General features: G+C 39.1%; 1 protein-coding gene across 1 annotated transcript in view; it reads right to left on the bottom strand.

Moving 5' to 3' along the window:
• Nucleotides 1-14,949: 14,949 nt before the first annotated feature.
• The window catches only part of LOC124545424 (40S ribosomal protein S4), a 32,939-nt gene continuing 29,624 nt past the window's right edge, over nt 14,950-18,264 (bottom strand). Inside the window, exon 6 of the mRNA XM_047124339.1 lies at nt 14,950-15,122. Within this exon, the coding sequence (XP_046980295.1) occupies nt 14,993-15,122 (130 nt within the window). The 3' untranslated portion in view covers nt 14,950-14,992. The remainder of the gene's footprint in view (nt 15,123-18,264) is intronic.

The raw sequence follows: 18,264 nt of genomic DNA, 5'->3' as shown, positions 1-18,264 counted from the left end.
ATTCCAGCTTAAATTTTCAGAAATAGATGTAAAGTTACAGGAGCTTGCATACTTTCAATACACAATGTCACATGTAGGGACCTGAAAAAACACACATTTGCAATAAATACAAATATAGATGGTAATTCCAATTCAGAAGACTTTGTAGCAAATTGTTCCCAAATGAAATATTTCACCATTAAATGTTTCAAATGCCTTTTCTCCTGCACATAAATATCAACTAAGTAACCAACTTTTGGTTGGGTGTTTGCATGAGAGACAGATACTGGCACAACTTCAATGAGCTCCAGGTTATGCTCCAGTGTAAAGTCAACTGTTGGATGGGGTTAAAAGTCTCGTACAAGATATACAACACAGGACTTGGCAGTGGCGTCTGGCATTGTACAACAGAGAAATGTGCAAAATTCACTTTGGTTCTTATCTTACAATTCCCTGATGTGTCTAAATAGGTCCTATTAACCCAAACAATCTTTTACCCAAGTTGCACCACAAACTTGTTTTCTCACCGATTCTATTCAGTTCCTTGTCATTGGCTACCCATCTAATTTTCAGCATTCTTCTGCAGCACCGTATTCCAATTGTTTTTATTCTTTTATTGTCAGAACTGCTTATCAACAATATTTCACTTCTGTACTGACCCACTCTCCAGAGAAATGCCCTCAGAAAAGATTTCCCAACTTTTAAATTTATATTCAATGTCACTAAATTTCTCTTCTTCAGAAACTCTTTCCTTACTATTTATATATTTACTATTTATTGCCAGTCTATACTTTATATCCCCCTCCCCCTCCCCCCCACTATGGCCATCATGTTATATTGCTATCCAAATAGCAAAACTCATCTACTATATTTGTGTCTCATTTTCTAATCTAATTCCCCCAGCATTACCTTATTTAATTCGATTGCATTCCACTGCGCTTGTTCTGCTTTTGTTAATGTACACATCACATTATTTCAAGACAATGTTCATTCTGTTCAACTGCACTCCCAATTCCTTTGCTGTCTCTAGCAGAATTACAATATCATTGGCAAACCTTGCACTTCTTTTCTTCTCCCCAAACTTTAAATTCCTTTCCAAATTTCTCCTTGGCTTCCTTCACTGCTTGCTCGATTAACAGACTGAATAACACCGGTGACAGGATACAACCCTGTGTCGCTCCCTTCTCAACCACAGTTTCCCTTTAATGACCTTCAATTCATAATTGCAGTCTGGTTTTTGCACAAGTTGTATATGACCTTTTGCTCCCTATATTTTAGCCCCTATACCTCCAGAATTTCAAATAGAGTATTCCCAGTCAATGCTGTCAAAAGCTTTCTGTAAGTACACAGAAGCTATACATGTAGGTTTAACCTTTCAACCATCCAAGTTAAATCACAGGGTCAATATTGCCTCGAATGATCCAACATTTCTCCAAAACCCAAACCACCTTTCCCGAGATTGGTGTCTATTAGTTTTTCTATCCTTCTGAAAATAATTTGTCTCAGTGTTTTGCAACCACAACTTATTAAATTGACAGTTCCATACTATTCACACTTGTCAGCACTGCTTCCTTTCTTTGAAATTTGTATGTACTTTGAGTCTGAGGGTATTTCCCCATTTCATATCTTGCACACTACATGGAATAGTTCTGTCATTGGCCGCTCTCCAAAAGATATCAATAGTTCTGGGGAAATATCACCTACTCCAGGAACCTTGTTTCAGCTTAGGTCATTCAGTATCTAGCAAATTCTTCCCATAGTATCTTATCTCCCATCTCATCTTCCTCTTCCACTTCTACTTCTTTCTTGCCTTCATTTCCCTTGTCCAGCTCCTCTGTATATTCCTCCTAGCTTTTCCTTCTTCGCTAGATAGTGGTTTTCCATCTAACACTATTCACTGATGAGAAAATGATGCTGGTTCTTAACAGAAACAATCATCTTCCATGATTAAATAGTATTACAGGAAAGCAAGACCAAGATGGATTTCAGAGAGTGTTAGCTTTTCCAAGAACTTCAAAACCTGAGAAACAACATTATGCCTGTTGATTCCTGAATTATTGAACACAGATATCCATGTGTTAGAACTCAGCATTGGAAATATTTGCAAGCTTGGAAATTTGGGTCTGTCAGCAATAAGAAAAATAGGCCTCAGGTCCAGTTTGGTTACTTGTAGAACCCAAGTTTATTGGAAACAAACAATATCACATTTGCAGACCTTCAGTAGCGAATGAAATTGCTGACTTACTTTGCAGTGATTCTTTAATTCCACAAAAGGAATTATCCAAATAAATACATCAAACTTGCAGGTTTCTACACTTGTGAATACATTAATTTTAGGACAGGTATATCACAGTGATTCTTCTAGTGCCCCATTTTTTAAATTAGTTTCCATAAAAATGAGGACACTTATCAGTACAACAAAGTTTTTGTATATCCTGCCTGGCTAGTATACTAACTTTCAAATTATTTGATGGAAACTTTTTCGGCTGAACCACATTTCACCATGCATTATCTATGAAGTAACACATTGTGCAAAAAAGCCATTTTCCAGAAATACAATTGGTGCCCCCAACATGTCTATTAGAAGGGCTTCTTTTTTTTTTAACAATTTCAGTCTGGAAACATCCCCAAGGCTGTGCCTAACCCATGTCTCCAAAATATCCTTTCTTCCAGGAGTGCTAGTTCTGGAAGGTCTGCAGGAGAGCTTCTGTGGAGTTTGGAAGGTAGTTGACAAGATACTGGCAGAATTATAGCTGTGAGGACGGGTCGTGAGCTGTGCTTGGGTACCTCAGATGATAGAGCACTTGCCTGCGAAAGGCAAAGGTCCAGAGTTAGAGTCTTGGTCCAGCACACAGTTTTAATCTGCCAGGAAGTTTCATATCAGTGCACACGCCACTGCAGAGTGAAAATTTCATTCTAGGTAACAATATTTTGTCCCAGCCAATGCACTATGACCATCATACATAGTGTGAGACACTGGATAGTTGTGACTAATGAAAATATACAAAATTTTACCATTACTATTTGATCTTGCTATACAGATTCTTGCAAATATGAAGGCTATTATACTTACAGAATTTTTAGATGTCTTGTGCAGAACTCATTCTCACACCACCAGCTCTGAAATTCTGTAACTAGAATTATTTGACATATTTGTCATAATCTATGGACACCGGGCATGGTGGTGTAGCAGTTAAGCACACATCTTGAAACCAAGGGGTAACTAGATTGGAAAATTTCAGTTGCTAGAATGAAAATAAATCTGCCTTTAACCTTGCCTTCAACCCTCTAAATCTGAAGACTTAGCACCAGTGATGTGTTTGGATAACACAAACTGCAGGTTTTCATTCTCTGGTAGGATTACTGGAGTGGAAGCCACTGAGCCACACAGAATCACTACAGGACAATGACAGTCAGGAAAATTTTGCATTTTTACTTTATAGTGAAATTACCGGACTTAATACCTCATACACTGCAAGCAGCAAACTTAAGATCTAAAAATACAACACACTTGAAAGTACCAAATGCTAACCAAAATACCCGAGAATTTCATTCTAAAAACCAGAAAATTATACTTAGTTCAAATGTCCTTCGACGCCTTCAAAGTAGTCACCTTGGCCATGTATGCAACGTTTTTCTAATCTTTGGAAGCACTCAAGCCAGGGTGAAGGGTATTTGGCACCTGCTGTGATTTCCCTTGCATGTCTTTGATCAAGTCAAAACATCGCCCTTTCAACACGATTTTCATCTTCTGGAACAGGTAATAAGTAACACAGGACGAGATCTGGCGAGTAGAGAGGGTAGAGGACCTTTGCCATGGATCTGGTCAGGAATTCTTTCATAATGAGCAAGGTGTCCACAGGCGCATTGTCATGGTGCACCAACCAGTCTTTTTTCCACAACGCTGAACATTTTCCCCAAATTGCCTCAGAATGTTGCATTAAAACTGCCCATCGACAGTCTGACCAGGTGTAACAAACTCTTTCTGCACTATTCCACAAAAGTTAAAAAATAAAATCAACACTGACTTCACATTGTTGTGAACCTGTAATGCATTTTTCAGCCTCTGAGAAGATGGCGTTTTCCATCATGATTATTGCTGCTTTGTTTCAAGTTCATAGCTGTAGACCCACGATTCATCACCTGTTATGACTCTAGACAAGAATTTGGGACACACTCTTTGTTGCACCTCAGTGCATATCTGAAACTTGAGGTTTCGTTGATCGATGCTGAGAAAGCGAAAGACATACTTCGCTGCATTTCATATCGTGTTCAGTACATTAGCTACAATTTGTTGACATGTTCAGTACGACAGCCCAAGTCTGTTACAAAAATCATGATTTATATGCCTTCAGTCTTCATTAATAATGCCAAGCATTTTAATGATACTACTAGTGTTGTGTATACTGACAGTCAAAAAGAATATAATGTTCCATAGTCTCAACCTGCCTTGAAACGCTTAACCACTCAAATGTTCTTGCTGGACTGTCACTCGCATCAAATACCTCCGTCAGCAAGTACTGCACTTCAGCTGCAGTTTTACTCAACTTGAAATAGAATTTGATGCAAATCCATTTCTCCTTCACATTATTCATTTCACAGTTCACAAGCACTGAAACACTTCCTGACAAGCACCACCACAATTTTCAACTTCATGTGTCCCAGATGACGCAACTTTGTACAGCAATACCTGAGACATGTACCTTGAAACATATAGTGACAGAATGTCGTACCAACCAGTACAATGAAATTCTCCGATGCTTTGTGTAGCACTTTTATATAAAAATAATCACAGATTTTACAATTGCAGGCATTCAATTAAATTGTAAAATTTATATCTAAATAATCTACCACTCAAACTAATTTCTAATTGAATCCACTGTTGTAAGTCTGACTTATGACAATTATGAATATTTGATTTAGTATCCTGTTGTCTTTGAATGCAAAAAATTCACAAGGTAAGCTATAGCTGGAAGGGAGATAAAGAGTCTTGTACGATGAACACACACACACACACACACACACACACACACACACACACACACAGAGAGAGAGAGAGAGAGAGAGAGAGAGAGAGAGAGAACACAATGATTATGTTAAGCCTTTTCATGTGCCAGATTCAGGAGAGTGACAGTTATTTCCAGTTGTTGCGAAATTCTTAATATTAAATATATGTCAACAAAAAGGTGTCATATGATTCTGTAATGTGCAAGTAACACTGATCCGTACATTGTACGTCATTACAAAAATTCAGAAGTCATCATTTGGAATCATGTGATCCATATCCTGTGTTCGTTACACATTGTCATTGGAATATGATTGACAACTATTGTCAGATTTAAATGAAGGAATAATTGTAAAGTCAATCTTCTCCAACAGTGGAACTAAATGTAAGCACCAAATGGCTATTATTAAAATGCAGCTATCACATGTCCAATGTGGACTGTGATTATATGGCTGTGAAACTTCATAGATATTCTAATGCATTAATGTGAAATCTAGTCAAGCTAGGAAAAAATTTGTTCCAATTTTGGCCACCAGATGCAAATCTTGCACTGAATGCAAGAAAGTTCTATTGAAATTTTTCCGCATATAATGGATTACGAATGGGACATGGGCAGAGTAGGTTAAACAAGTGAGACAGACAATGTTGATTTTATTATTAACTGCCACACACAATTTGCTCATTGTGAGCACCAGAGACATCAACGAGATGCTGTACAACACCAGATTTGCACCTGGTGGCTAACACTGGAATGAATTCTTTTCCGGCGCAAATATGTTCCCCATTAATGCATTGGCATATCTGCCACATTTCACTGCTGTATGATAATTACAGCCCACACTGGACCTCTGCAAGTAGCTCCAGTTTAATATAAGCACCCAATATACGAGGGTTATTCCAAAAGTAAGGTCCGATCGGTCGCGAAATGGAAACGACCATGAAAATCCGATAAAGCTTTGCACAGATGTGTTGGGTAGTGTCTCTAGTATAACCCCAGTTAGCATCACGTCGCTCTTCTCATTTCTGAGCTCGCAGTGAGTGCGTAAAGATGTCTAGAAAATAGTGTCTGCCGCCAAGTACGAGGGCCTGGTGAGAAATTTCGCCTGAAGCTATGCAGCCAACATTACATAACTGTCGTGCTGTTTCGTCTTCACGACAATTCTCAGCCGCATTCTGCAGGGGCAATGAAGATGCTCCTGCATCGTTTTCAAATGGAAATGTTAGATTACCCACAATACAGTCCGCAATTGTCTCCCCCTGAGTTTCATCTCTGGTCACATGAACCGCTGTCTTTGAAGACAACATTTTGACACAGACAACGAGGTGTAGGCCAGCGTGGAGAATTGGCGGAAAGCACTGGCGGCTGCCTTCTATGATGAGGCTATTGAAAAGTTGGTACAACGCTATGACAAAAGTCTAAGTCAGAACGGCGACTACGTAGAGAAGTAGCTGAAAGGTGTAGCTAATTGTTACAAGTAAAACATTTCTGATGTTCACTGTGGTTTCAATTTGGCAATCAATCGGACCTTACTTTTGGAATAACCCTCGTATTTTATAACTGAACAGAAAGATTTAAAGGACAATTTTTTTTTACCATTGCCTAGAATTAGTTGGTGAAACAGTTGGTTTGAAACTGTTCTATTTGGAGAGTTACTTCCACAATAAATCAAGTTTTAAGTTGCCAAACAGACTAATTACTGTTCTGTTAGTTTGCAACTTCAAGACGTGTGAACAGGATTTAAACCCATACAGGTTTTGTGAACGATCCTACCAACCAGCTATCTATCTAATTCTGCAAAGAGCTTGCTATACTGAAAAGGTAGGCTCCCATCTGTAAAGGAATTGTGGCATCAGCTAAGACATTTTATCCAAGGTATGTCATTGTAATGACAAAAAAACAGCACACATTGAGGAACTTGCACGTTTTCTACATGTAACACTGTATGTAGTGTCTACTTATTACTCAATTCAATAATCAAGTTTAAGCACAGCTGAAAGTAAACAAAGTTACTGTGGTAACTGTCTTGCCTCCCTTTCTCACTGAACATTGAGTATTTGACAAACCTTACTTGGGTTTATTGTGCACACCAACAATGTTGAGTCTGCAAATTTTTATCTCACTGCAATACTGTAAAGATTGGATGAGTACCTTCAAAAATGTAATGCTGAGATGTGCACAATACTATTTATTAACACACTGACTGCCTTGTGGCTAGAGCAGATCCTCTCACCTAGCGCTGTAACAGCCATCACTAAGACTACAGCAAGCAGAATGTTAATGTGAAAGTATATTCCAAAAGTTGGTCCTAAATGATATTTTTGTTTCTTTCATCAAAGAAACACATGAAACTAGTTGTTAATGAAGCAATTGCCAACCACAAGATGTACCATTCACCAGTAACAGGGAGAATTCATGTCATTTTAAATTTATATGCAAGATGCGCCAGCACACCTACGCAGGGTGTGTACATGAACAAGAAAAAAGAATTCCCAGATTTTTCCCACATTTCCCGGATAAAAATTCACTTTTTCCCATGTGAACACACACTTCTTCCAAGGTGGAAAACACACTTTTTCCATGATAAGTGACAGTATACTTTCCCCTGGAGGTGTAAAAATATCAATACTTTGAATGGTAAAGGTTTTATACACCAGTGTGGAACTTCAGAGAACAGAAAACTCGCCAAAAAGTTTTGGAAACCTCTGATGTGCAGCAACATTTACACTGCATATTTTCATATTACAATACACTGCATATTTTGGTATTCGTATTACGATAGTACAGGATCGAAACAGCACTTTAGTTACCTAAGCATTGAAATCGAGATTGAAATGCGCTTTTGTAAGCCAGTCGTAGCTCGTGTCAGGTGACCTCGCCAGCCAATGACAGCAGATGTTCAGAGCATAGGACACATGACAGTCAGGTAATAGCAACATCACTGTTAAGTAGAGTGAACACACACATAGGAAAAGTTAATGGTTTAAATTAATGCACATAGTGTATCTACAAGGAAAGTTAAGCTTTCACATACAATATTGGTCTTGAGGATTAACAAGCTACAAGAAAAACTAAGATTTCACACATAATATTGGCCTTGTTTGCATGTGTTATTTTGATACATCACACAAATGTGCCAGCGAAATTTTAAATGATGACAATGTATGGTCTTTTGGGTTCAAAAGTTTTAAATGAAAATCAAACGCTCTTTGATTTCAGAAATTCATTGCACATTCGCAGAAGTAACATAATACATCTTGCGTAACAGGAAATTTACTTCACAATGAAGCAGGCCCCAACCAGATATTAATATTTCAGTGCGGTTCTCAGGATGCAAATTTTCTTGGAGTACTAGTACTGTATTATCTCATGCTTGGTTCTTTCTTTGGTGCAATTGAAATCCAGTGAACAGTTGAAATTAGCCAATAGAGCGGAATGAAACAATTTGTTTCTAATAAATTGATGGCCTCTGGGGAAAGACTAATAAAAGCCACATTTATTTAGCAAACCGACAAAAATAACTTCATTGTTCTGCAAGGCAACTGACTGTCAAAAACATGGAAATAAAATCAGAAAACAAACTAATAACACATTAGCCTTCCGTAATTATGTGAATGTATCTTAATTCACATGATAGCTTCCTACCACATATACCTGTTTTGTTTTCATTTGACGTGAGACGTGTAAACAGAAACAGCAAAAATCACTATATGTAAACACAGCTTACATGGAGACTAACCCCCTCCCCACTACAACCCAGAGTACTACACGCATACGGCTATCTGACAGTCTGGGCACACCAGAAAAAATTTTCCAGATAGCATATGGATGCTTGTTGCTACTGCTGATACAGCTTACAGCCACATGTAAAGTACCCAGAACCTGGAGGAGGTAACTACCCATATGCAAATCCACCGCGCATGCGCGGGAGCCCACGGGCAACAGCTAAAACGAACTTAAACGTAAACAGTTATGACAGCACACTCGTCAGCAGCAGTTAATTGCTATTAAGTATTAAATAGTCTTTGTCCTAAAGCCTTTGACATTTTGCTGTGTATCAGTTCTTACCAGTCAAAATTACAAAAATTTAAAGTAAGTCAATAACAATGAAAAATTCCCAGAATTCTAAAAAATTCTAAGGTTTTTCTCCTGGATGAAAAAAATCCCTGGGTTTTTCCTGGATTTCCCGTAGCATATACATCCTGCTAAGGCACTCTGACCAAAGTGGAACAGAAGCAGTGTTGACTTGTGTACTCTCCGTTACTGGTCTGCACAACCAAGGAAAGAAGCACATGGTCTACAAGGGTGCCTTACACAGCAGAAAGCTTGTGTACTGAAGTTGTGACTGCTGAGCACAGAGGACAGGCCTAAGCTGAGCACACTGAATGCAAGCTGTTTGCCACTTCTTGGTGTCGCACAAGGACAGCATCTACATGGATGTGTGAAGCAAAATGCTTTGGCTGTTGGCCCCTCATTACCTTGATTCTGTTTACTGAATAAGGGCACTGGGGTCACCAGCAAGAAGTGTTAACAGGGTTTATACACAGACAAGGAAAAAAAATTCCCAGATTTCTCCTGGATTTCCTGGTTAAAAATACACTTTCTCCCGTGTGGGAAAAATAGTTTTTCCCTGTTAATTGACAGTATATTTTCTCTTGGAACTGTGTTAACTTTTCAATCCTTTGAATGGTTATGGTTTTATACATGGGCGTAGAATTTCCCGGCACTTTAGAAAATGAAACTCGGGGGAAAAAACACCTTTTGGAAAGATGTTTGATGTGCAGTAACATGTACACTGCAGATTTTCGTATTACGAATTCCGCCAAACACCGCATGTTACTTTCCGAAGCATTGAAATCGAGATTGCGATGCGTATTTGTAAGCCAGTCATAGCTCATGTCACGTGATCTCACCAGCCGATGACAGCGGATATTCAGAGCTCCAGACATGTGGTGTAGTCAGCCAATTGCAACTTCTCTTAAGTACCGTGAACACACAAACAGGAAAAGTTAATGGTTTAAATTAATATATATAATGTTGCTACAAGGCAAACAAAGCTTTCACACATAACATTGGTCTCTAAGGCCAATACGCTGCAAGAGAAGCTAAGCTTTCACATATAATGTTGGTCTTTTATGCACGTATTACATTTTAAGATATATCACACAAATGTGCCAGTAAATATTTTAACAACATAAAAGTGTGATCTTCTGGACTATAAATTCTTCTACATGGCTCGTCATGAAAGAGCTGATTTTTAAATGAGTCCCAGATTCCCAGTGAAGTAGGCATCAAACTGATATTAAGCTTTCCAATGTGGTTACGGGATGTAAATTTCCTTGGGTACCAGTACTTTGTCATTTCATGTCTGGTTCTTTGTTATGGCACAATGCCATACGTGCTAGAAGATGAAAACGTACACTGGAAATGCACTGGACAGTTGAAACTAGCCAATAGTTTGAAATTAAACTCTTTGTTTCAAATATATTGACTGCCTCAGCAGAAAAGATTAATAAAAGAAAATTTCTTCAGCAAACCGATAAAAATTATTTCATTGTTCTGCATGGCAATTAATGTTCAACTGTCAGAAAGGTGGAAAGAAAATAAAATCTGAAACTAATAAACATATTTTAGCCTTCCGTAATTATGTGAATGTATTTTAATTCACATGACAGCTCCCAGCCAAAGAAATCAATTTTGTTTTCATTTGACGTGAGTGCAGTAGACAAAGAGGAAACTGCAAAATCACTAAATGTAAACACAGATCACGTGTAGACTACCCACTTCCCTATTATAACGCAGACTGCTCTGGGCATCAGACCTGTTTCCGAGGAATTAAAAGACATGTTATTTGATCTTAACCCTAGGATGCCTAAGAGGGGGTTTGTTGAACCCACAATTTTATTTATGTCTCCTGCTTTTGCCCAAGTAGCTTTCATACTACATATTCCCTTTGAGTTATTGTTTGTTCGCTATTTTATGAAACATTAGTGTCAATACATTTTATAGAAAATTCCTGCTTTGAAAGAAAAATAAACAAACTTATTATGGATCCAACAACCCCCCCCCCCCCCTCCTAGGCTTCCATGGTATAGAAAATTGCCCTTAGTAGGATTTCATATTTCTCACCTCTACAACAGTGCAAGTTAGTTTCTCGTTTGCTGGTATTCTTGATATTCACAAAAATCGGTTTACTTTCAGAGGAAGTGATTGTTGATGTCAGCTGTTATTTATCTTGTAAACTTGCAGTGAGTTAGTGCAGTTCCCTACTGTTCACACCCAGACTTAGAAATGACTAAACGAAAACGTGACTTGTCTATAGAAAGAGTTCTGAATGAAATTTTAGATGAAGATTCTGACTCAGGGCGTGAAAGTGAATATGAGGATGGAAAGTGATGTGGATGTTAGAGAAGATGAAGATAGCACAGCTTCAGGCAGTGACCATAAGGATGTTATTGTGGCCCAGTCTGGATGAAGGCACGTAGCCACACAGCCTAGAATTCCTCGGAGGTCTGTTGCTAATATAGTAAGAGAGCAGGCAGGAGTAACTCCAGCTGGTGTTTGCCATTCACCTGGAGAAGCCTTGAAGTTACTTCTTAGCCTGACATCATGGAAGTTATAGTAAAACATTCAAATGAAGAGGCAGTTAGGTGAAATGTTACTTTGACTAATGAGAAAGAATTGTATGCTTTTGTAGGAATCCTGATACTTATGGAGGCAAATAAGGACAATTGTACATGATCTTTGGTCAGACCTAGTGGGTCAGCCAATTTGCAAGGGTATTATGGCAAGAGAATGTTTCAAGGAACTTATTGCAATCATAAGGTTTGATGACAAAAGTAGCCGCCAGCTAAGAAGGGAAGCAGACAAGTTCACAGCAATCCGTGATGTTTTCAACAAAGTGAATGATAGGTTTACACTACTGTATAAACCGGGGGTCCACCTCACCATTGATGAGATGCTCAGCTTGTTTAGAGGGCGATACCCCTTCAAAGTATTTGTGATGGATAAACTGGGCAAGTATGGCATCCTTATACGCATGATGTCCAATGCAGTTGACAGATACGTCTAGAATATGGAACCCTATGCAGGTAATGTTCAGAATTTGTCGAAAGAAGAACACATTTTGCTGCTGGCAGACGCTTGTATGAGCACTATGTTTTGTTGCTGTATATGGCGCATTTCCTTTGCAATTAAAGTTTTATTTCAGTTTTTTCTGTCGTTCATGTTTTATTGCTGCAGTATTATTCTGCAGTAGCAGGATACAGTAATATCCTTTGTTAGGGTATTTGTTCTCATGAGTTAAAATTTTGTAATTTTAACTGAGAACAAAAACGATGAAAAATTCCTGGAATTCAAATAAATTCCCAGTTTTCTCCCAGACGAAAAAATTACTGAGTTTTTCCCAGATCACCCGGTTGTCCCGGGTCGTAGACACCCTGGTTAAGCTGTCGTGTGGAGAGGGCAAGAGCGGGACAGCATGGTGATCAGCTGAGGCTGCAAGAGGTCTATGTCAGTCATTAAGGGTCATATGGCACAGTTTTTTCCTGTATCTTATGTCATGCTGATATTGTTCTGGGTTGTGTTAAGTGTTTCCTGCCATGCAAGAGTCATTGTTCTTGTTAAAAGTTGAGAGTTTGCTGGTCTCTTGTATAAGAGAGGGGGCCTGCCGAGCCACGCTTCCTTCTCGTTCCTTCCCATTTGTTAAAATTAGTGTCATTTGTTTTGTATGCATTTGTTAACCATGCACTTTAAGTGCTACAGAAAAGTCACACTTTACTGAGATATTTGGTTGTGAAGCTTCCGAGTGTTCCAGTACCTTTATTACGCTGACAGTGCTGAGGTTATGTACCATAGTTTGGTACCTGCTGTTGATTCCAGGATGTCACCATTTGATTCTGTGAAGTTTAGTTCATCAGTTGTGCCAATGTATGTAAAGATTGGGATGTGTCTTCAAATTGACTGATATAACTGCAATTTATGTTCTTTCATATAAAATTTTGCATGAATATGATAAAAGAATTTGTTTATCAGCTGTAAAGATCTTTCATGATTCACAGGGAAAAGGTACCACTGATTCCAAAGATGCTGTTATTGAGAATTTAAATATTCATCGTAATATTTTGGGTTTAATATTTGTCATCAGCACTGTTGTCAACTTTTGTGAATTACTGTGCGTTAATGTTTGTATGTGTGCAAGTTTGTTCGCTTTCTAATACAATGTGCATGAAAGGCTCCCATCATGTATTATGCTGCCAGGTCAAAGACTTGTTATATCACAGCCAAATACAGGCTGGGCTGTTATCGGCCAGGGTGAATCACAATACCGTATTTACTCAAATCTTAGCTGCACTCGAATCTAAGCCGCACCTGAATAATGAGACTCGAAAACAAGGGGAAAAAAATTTCCCGAATCTAAGCCGCACCTGAAATTTGAGACTCGAAATTCAAGGGAAGAGAAAAGTTTTAGCCCGCACCTCCAAATACAAACAAAGTTGGTCGATTGTAATATGAGACACAATTAGGTCGAATGAATGACGATACAGCTACAGTAGTTTGGTTCGAATCGTAAGCTTAGCAGTTAAGCTTTACCAGGTAACCATTGCTATGAGTCAGGCATTCCGTCCATATTTATACCCTTTATACCCTTCCATTTTCACGTGCTTCATCTGGTTTGAATTGATTGCTTCTTTTTCTTTGATCTGGTAAGTGCAGTTCTCTTTATTATAGGTGTTTACGTCACTCTAAGCTGAAAATGCAGTACTGTACTGTCATGCATTGTTTGTCGCATTCTGGTAATGAGTGTTTACGGCCTGTCGACGCTCACGGCATGGCTTGCTTTTGTGCACGCTACCGCCACTTACAATTTAAAAAGAAAGAGTAATCGTCTCATTAGCGAAACAATGGCAAGAGACTGCTATTTGTTGTTACTTACACTGATGCTTTCTTTGATAGTGATCAACAAGAACCAAACAATAGACTGCATATGATAGATGATGTTCTGAATGAGAGTTAAGCGAAAATTTTTCTCCATTTGAAAATCTTTGCAGACACCTCTTTAGTACATTACATTCTGCACAGAAATTACAGTCATCTTAGATTTAAAAATCTAGTCAATTGCTGTGCTTCATTTCTGACTGTATCACTATCAGGCATAAGAATAATACAAATATAAGCAAGACATGATACGTATATTCTTCAGCGTTTGTTGTCGTCGTCTCACTCTAGTTTGGTAGTTTATTAGGCAGACAGGATTTAAATGAGATAGCAGCAAACACGAAAGAATACATGGCAAAATGTTTATATTCATATTATTCATATGGTGAAGAGAATACTGCATGTGGTTCACAATTCATAAAAATTCCTATTAGCAACCATCTCTTCTCACGGGTAGGAAAGAATTCAGAAAGTAGAGTTGGCCATATTGACAAACATCCCAGTCTTGCCAGTCGGATTTTCGTAGTACATTGAAATGCTGCTACATTCGAAGATGAACAATATGGTATTTGCATTTACTTCGTTGGATAATGTATGAGAATGCACTGGTCAAAACTCGGGGCGGAGAAAAAAGCTCGTCTTCCACCTTTTTTTTAAATTTATTCACTGACGAAGAGGTTTTGGCGCCAGTATTTATCTTTGTGCCTGCAAAGCATGCTTGTGTAGCGCTACACATATTCGACGGCAGAAGTTAGTTCTGGCGGCATCTACCAACATTATTCAGAACATCCGCTTACTTTGCACTCCATTCTAAGCCACAGGCGGTTTTTTGGATCAGCAAAACCGGAAAAAAGTGCAGCTTAGATTCGAGTAAATATGGTAAGTGAAATTCGAATTTTGGTTTCTATTAACAGATGATGAAATGGAATTTGTCGCAAAAACAATTCTCTTAGAACTCATTTCACTGGAATACCTGAGGAAGTGAAATATGTGATTAATTACAAGCTACAAAAAACAACTTTTTTCTGATGGATTTTTATTAATTAAACAGCATTTTCCACAGAACTATTACATTATCCAGATGCTGCCTTTGCAGCTAGTCTCTTATCACGTTCTTCTGCAATACTCAGTTTCACTCCCTTGCCTCTAGGCAATGAGACATATGGCTTGGTTGCCTTTCCAATGATGAATACATTATTCAACCTGAAACAATTAAGTTGGCTGTTACTGTGACATATTTGAAAAAATAATTATATTTACACATCACTGTTTTTCACATTTATTCACAAAGATGCAACAGTTTTAGTTTGTTTACGAAAAAATTATATTACATATGTGTGACTATGACATTAGAACATTAAAAGATATCTTCCCGTTTAATAATTTTACAAATGACTGATACACCCAGCAGAATTACTAAACTCGGAAGGCAGTACCTTTTCTCAGTGATTAACACTTCCTCCTGAAATAAAAGCTGAAGTGCAACTGAATTAATAAATCTAGCTTCAATGGAACAACGTATTCAAGAAAGAGCTTTGGAGCAACACCACCACAAAAAACAAGGCATAGCAGAGAATTTTGGATTAATAGACCACCAGCTGATAGAATACCCTGATTCTCAGAATGAGTTGAAAACTGACCATGTGGGATACTCAACATCACGAGCCACAATTGAATACATGAGAAAAATGGTTTGATGAAGTCAGACTGTCTGCTTGTGTCTGCGTACATGTGGATGTGTGTGTGTGTGTGTGTGTGTGTGTGTGTGTGTGTGTGTGTGTGTGTGTGTGTGTACCTGTCCTTTTTTTCCCCCCTAAGATAAGTCTTTCTGCTCCCGGAATTGGAATGACTCCTTACCCTCCCCCTTAAAACCCACATCCTTTCGTCTTTTCCTCTCCTTCCCTCTTTCCTGATGAAGCAACCGTTGGTTGCGAAAGCTTGAATTTTGTGTGTATGTTTGTGTGTCTATCAACATGCCAACGCTTTCGTTTGGTAAGTCACATATCCAAAAACGAAGATGATGTGACTTACCAAATGAAAGTGCTGGCAGGTCGATAAACACACAAACACAAACATACACACAAAATTCAAGCTTCGTCAGGAAAGAGGGAAGGAGAGGGAAAGACGAAAGGATGTGGGTTTTAAGGGAGAGGGTAAGGAGTCATTCCAATCCCGGGAGCGGAAAGACTTACCTTAGGGGGAAAAAAGGACAGGTACACACACACACACACACACACACACACACACACACACACACACAGACAGACAGACAGACAGACAGACAGAGACAAGCAGACATTTGTAAAGGCAAAGAGTTTGGGCAGAGATGTCAGTCGAGGCGGAAGTACAGAGGCAAAGATGTTGAAAGACAGGTGAGGTATGAGCGGCGGCAAATTGAAATTAGCGGAGATTGAGGCCTGGCGGATAACGAGAAGAGAGGATATACTGAAGGGCAAGTTCCCATCTCTGGAGTTCTGACTGGTTGGTGTTAGTGGGAAGTATCCAGATAACCCGGACGGTGTAACACTGTGCCAAGATGTGCTGGCCGTGCACCAAGGCATGTTTAGCCACAGGGTGATCCTCGTTACCAACAAACACTGTCTGCCTGTGTCCGTTCACGTGGATGGACAGTTTGTTGCTGGTCATTCCCACATAGAAAGCTTCACAGTGAAGGCAGGTCAGTTGGTTAATCACGTGGGTGCTTTCACACGTGGCTCTGCCTTTGATCGTGTACACCTTCCGGGTTACAGGACTGGAGTAGGTGGTGGTGGGAGGGTGTATGGGACAGGTTTTACACTGGGGGCGGTTACAAGGATAGGAGCCAGAGGGTAGGGAAGGTGGTTTGGGGATTTCATAGGGATGAACTAAGAGTTTACGAAGGTTAGGTGGACGGCGGAAAGACACTCTTGGTGGAGTGGAGAGGATTTCATGAAGGATGGATCTCATTTCAGGGCAGAATTTGAGGAAGTCGTATCCCTGCTGGAGAGCCACATTCAGAGTCTGATCCAGTCCCGGAAAGTATCCTGTCACAAGTGGGGCACTTTTGGGGTTCTTCTGTGGGAGGTTCTGGGTTTGAGGAGATGAGGAAGTGGCTCTGGTTATTTGCTTCTGTACCAGTCGGGAGGGTAGTTGCAGGATGCACACTAAAGAAATATCATCAATACTTTCAGTAACTGCCTCTTGCCACTCAAGCGATCGCACCTTTAAAACAAGGCATTTCAGAGGTACTATAAAATGCCTGGAAAATTGCAGCAGGTGACAGGAGTGTTATCGGGCACCAAATCTGTAGCCTGAACTACTAGTACTGGTTCATTAGCACAGTAATAAGTAGACAGCTGCTGGAAGGACTTTATTATAGTAGAGTCCTCAAAAAAAGATGCCCAATAGCTGTAGCAGATTTCATGCGGCTGCTTCATACACCTACCTCACGCGGCTGCTTCATGCAATTTTGTATGTGCCTCTACACAACATGTGTAATGGTGTTACAGTTCTAACTCTTTTTCCACCTGCTGCTGTCTGCACTTCATAGGTGGTAGTTGCAGCACTGTTAGCAGTTATCAGAGGTCTTTTGCACACTACTATAGTTGTGTGCATGCATACAGGGCAATTCCTCTTACCGTTCCCTCATTCCTCTCAGCGGGCATCAATGCAACCATAGTAAATATTGGTCATTTATATGCTGCACACAACTCAATACTTCAAATGCAACTCTCAGTAGCATTGCAAAATTTTGGAAGTTTCACTGTATCTAACTGTCAGTTATTCTGACAGTTCAGGTACGGAGGTTTTTCTGATCATTAGCTGTAACTCTACCAGGAAATAATTTAGCCCTGCCCTTTTAAAGGATTCACTTACACTATTCTGTTCCACTACATTCCCTCCACATTAAATAACATGAATGAAATTCTTATTACTGGTCTTACTTTGTTTCTGATACAAACTTAATGCAGTGTCCCAACAAATAACTTGTGTAAAATACTTTGCGTTGCTTGTTAGCAATCTTAAACCTTGTCTGAACTAAGTATCATATAAGGTGTGGTCCCATACAATGGATGTTTTCTTTTTGATTCACCTCAGTCCAATTATAAACAGAACTAGTTATGTTTCAAGTCCAAACTTACTGCTAATTGAGTTTTCAGACATACTATTTTCAAACATGAAAACACAGCTAACCCTTTCACTGCTATGCCCACACACACACACACACACACACACACACACACACACACACACACACACACACACACACACGGGTTCACTTTTTAATTTCGTATGTCACGCTCGTTTTAAATCTGTTTCTTATATTGCTTTATCTTGTTAAGTACTGTTCTGCTAGGTCTGTTTA

Source organism: Schistocerca americana, chromosome 8, assembly GCF_021461395.2.
Source record: "Schistocerca americana isolate TAMUIC-IGC-003095 chromosome 8, iqSchAmer2.1, whole genome shotgun sequence".
Lineage (NCBI taxonomy): Eukaryota > Metazoa > Arthropoda > Insecta > Orthoptera > Acrididae > Schistocerca > Schistocerca americana.
This window is presented reverse-complemented; position numbering and strand designations above follow the sequence as displayed.